This window comes from Parus major, chromosome 10 (assembly GCF_001522545.3).
Source record: "Parus major isolate Abel chromosome 10, Parus_major1.1, whole genome shotgun sequence".
Taxonomy (NCBI): domain Eukaryota; kingdom Metazoa; phylum Chordata; class Aves; order Passeriformes; family Paridae; genus Parus; species Parus major.
The window spans coordinates 18,946,814-18,950,342 of record NC_031779.1 but is presented as its reverse complement, the minus strand read 5'-3'; the positions used below and the strand labels follow the sequence as shown (position 1 = coordinate 18,950,342).

General features: G+C 41.7%; 1 protein-coding gene across 1 annotated transcript in view; it reads right to left on the bottom strand.

Annotated features, from left to right (window-relative positions):
• MAP2K5 (mitogen-activated protein kinase kinase 5) overlaps positions 1 to 3,529 on the bottom strand; it is a 132,264-nt gene that overhangs the window by 20,240 nt on the left and 108,495 nt on the right. The window contains exon 20 of the mRNA XM_015638417.3: positions 2,776 to 2,821. Coding sequence (XP_015493903.1) covers positions 2,776 to 2,821 — 46 coding nt within the window. The remainder of the gene's footprint in view (positions 1 to 2,775; positions 2,822 to 3,529) is intronic.

Here is a 3,529-nt window from a genome sequence, read left to right as displayed (position 1 = left end):
TTTACTCTCTCTCAGCCTTCCCTAAAAGGTTTTTCCCCTCTCCCAACCTTCCTTAAAGGATTTTCTCTCTCTTCCACCCTTCCCTAAGGGATTTTTCCCCCTTCCCAGCCTTCCTTATGGAATTTTCCCCTCTCAAACCCCTCCCTAAGGGGTTTTTCCTCTCTCCCATCCTTCCCTAAAGGATTTTCTCTCCCTCCCATCCTTCCCTAAAGGATTTTCTCTCCCTCCCACCATTCCCTAAGGGATTTTTCCCCTCTCCCAGCCTTCCCTATGGAATTTTCCCCACTCCCACCCTTCCCTAAGGGATTTTTCCCCCTTCCCAGCCTTCCCTATGGAATTTTCCCCTCTCAAACCCCTCCCTAAGGGGTTTTTCCTCTCTCCCAGCCTTCCCTAAGGGATTTTTCCCCTCTCCCAGACTTCCCTAAAGGATTTTCTCCCACTCCCACCCTTCCCTATGGAATTTTTCCCCCTTCCCAGGCTTCCCTATGGAATTTTCCCCACTCCCAACCTTCCCTAAGGGATTTTTCCCCTCTCCCACCCTTCCCTAAAGGATTTTCTCCCTCTCCCAGCCTTCCCTAAGGGATTTTTTCCCCTTCCCACCATTCCCCAAAGGATTTTTCCCCACTCCCAGCCTTCCCTATGGGATTCTTCCTCCCTTCCACCCTTCCCTATGGGATTTTTTCCCCCTTCCCACCCTTCCCTATGGAATTTTCCCCTCTCACACCCCTCCCTAAGGGATTTTTTCCCCTTCCCACCCTTCCCTAAGGGATTTTTCATCCCTCCCACCCTTCCCTTACGGGACACAGGGCTCCACTCTCTTTTTCCCCATGAAAGATGTGTAAACACAGAACCCCCTGATCACCAGGAAAGAGCCCAGAGAGCCAATTCCCATTTTCCTGGGGATTACAACACAAAGAACTCCCCAAAGAGGACGGGAAGGGAAATCCCACTCCATCCAGCTCCGAAAACACTCAATACCCCGAGGTTCCTCCTTCATTCCCCTTTATTTCCATCCCCTGCAGGGTGATAGTTCATTACCCAGCATTAACCTGTTTATCAGATCACGTTTCTGCTGCAAACAGCGCTGCATTTTGCCTGCAACAGGTGCAATTAAACTCTCTTAGCTGCACAACAAGCACGGAGGTGACCACCAGGAGCTGCCTACGGAATAATTGGATCCCATCCAAACATCCAGCCTTCATGGAGGGACTGGCACAAAGTCTGGGGATGCTGCTCACTTGACATCTCTCACCGTTATTCCAAATTGATTGCTTAAATAAGATGTATTTGCTCCTAATTTGGTTTGTTTTTTTTTTATTTTTAGCCAAATAATTCCTCCCAGCCCACCCCTCAGCAAGCAGAGCTAATAAAAGCCTGGATATAAAGCACCAAACCAGCCCTGCTGTAAATTGGAGATATTAAGGACACAATTTACCTTCCCCTACAAATAACTCCGAGCCCCTCAAATAATCAAGTCCCAGAAGCTGTCGGAGGCAGCAGCTCTAATCTGACAGCCCAAAGTAGCTGAGTCCCCAGGGAAAACCAGGCTATTAGCCACCATCACTTATGCTGCAGGTTGACATCTGGGGGGATTTTAACACAGGTTATCCCCTCCCTCTGCCTCCCTGCTTTATTTTATTTTTATTTTTATTTTNTAAAATAAAATAAAATAAAGAAATCAGCCTTTGGTGTGAGAAACCCCCAAGTGGAAGGGCTCTGATGGACTTCAAGGTTTAATTTCAGCGAGGTATTTAAGCAGGTGCCCGACTTCAAGTGCAGATTTGGTGGAGTTAATATCCTTAAAATGAGATTCACACTTTAAATACTTTCCTAACCAGGATCTGAGCTGAGACTGGTCTGGATTGTGAGACACCTGCCCCTGGGCATCTTCAGAGATCAGCCTTTAACTAGAGAATTGTGCACTAGAAAAACTTCTTTATTCTCCTGGCAGCTCCCAGGGTGGAAAGAAGAAATGAGAGGATGCAGCAGAGTCCTGATCCTGTTCAAATCCCTTACGATTATTCCTGGATTCCAATTGTCTCTGCACACCTCAGGCACGGCAAATAAACTTTTTTTAATAAATATGATTTTTTTAAAATAAATTTTGATGATTTTAGAGAAGCTTTTGAGCAAACAGAGTGTGAAGGAAAGTAAGGGAATGTTTAAAAATTCAAGTTATTTGGCATGAGTCAGAGGGATTGTGAGTCTACAGAAATTGCTGGAAGTTATTGCAATAATTAATAAGTGAAAAAACGAAAATTGCCAGCACAAGAAGCGGGCTCTGAGCTGATTCCAACCCTGAAAACCCTTCCACAGACACCAAACGTTCTCTCACCCTCCTGCAGCCAATCTCATTTAATTTCCCACCAACATCAGCGAAAACAGCAGCTCTTGAATTTCATTAAAATCCGTATTTTAACCACACTCTGTTCCCAATCTTCACATTTGGGAAGGTTGAGGCTGGCAAAAGAGAGTGACCTACATTAAAATGTAATCCCTGGACATCCAAACTGTCAGGAAATGTGTCTCAAGCATCAAAATGAAACTCAATAAAGGATGTGAGAGTTGGGAATGAAACTCCCCAAACCAAAAGTGAACACCAAATTCAGCATGGCAATCCCACCTCTGGTTTTGGCTGCAAATATTTGCAATTGGAATATTTGGAATTTGGAGAGAAATGCACTGAAAAATGCAGGAAAAAAATTGTTCATTTCTAGGTAAATGACCAAAAAATAAATATCCAGTGGGAAATCCAAATGGAAGTTTTTCACTTACCATTAAATCTTCAGGTGCTGGCCTCTCCTTTGGCTGCTTCTTCATGCTGTGCCACAAAACAAAATGTTTGTATCAAAAGAACTGCAGGTTTGTTTGAAATGCTGAAAAATGGAATTGTTTTACTTGAAAATCTGTAATATTTAATTGTTTTATTTGAATTTTTGAAATATCGAATTGTTCTATTTGAAAATTTGAAATATTTGTTTTATTTGAAAATTTGAAATATTGAACTGTTCTATTTGAAAAGTTGAAATATTGAATTGTTTTACTTGAAAATTTGAAATATTGAATTGTTTTACTTGAAAATTTGAAATATTGAATTGTTTTACTTGAGAATTTTAAATACTGAATTGTTTTATTTGAAATTTTGAAACACAGTTCTATTTGAAATGTTGAAATATTGAATTACTTGAAACTTTGAAATATTGAATTGTTTGAAACTTTGAACTATGGGATTGTTCTACTTGAAATTTTGAAATACTCTTCTATTTGAAAAGTTGAAATATTGAACTGCATTTTCTCTCTTTTATTGCAGAGTGGAGAATTTCAGTCCCCAAAAATATTATTTTTCCTCTCTCCCAGCCTTCCCTATGGAATTTTTCCCTTCTCCCAGCCTTCCCTAAAGGATTTTCTCTCTCTTCCACCCTTCCCTAAGGGATTTTACTCTCTCTCAGCCTTCCCTAAAAGGTTTTTCCCCTCTCCCAACCTTCCTTAAAGGATTTTCTCTCTCTTCCACCCTTCCCTAAGGGATTTT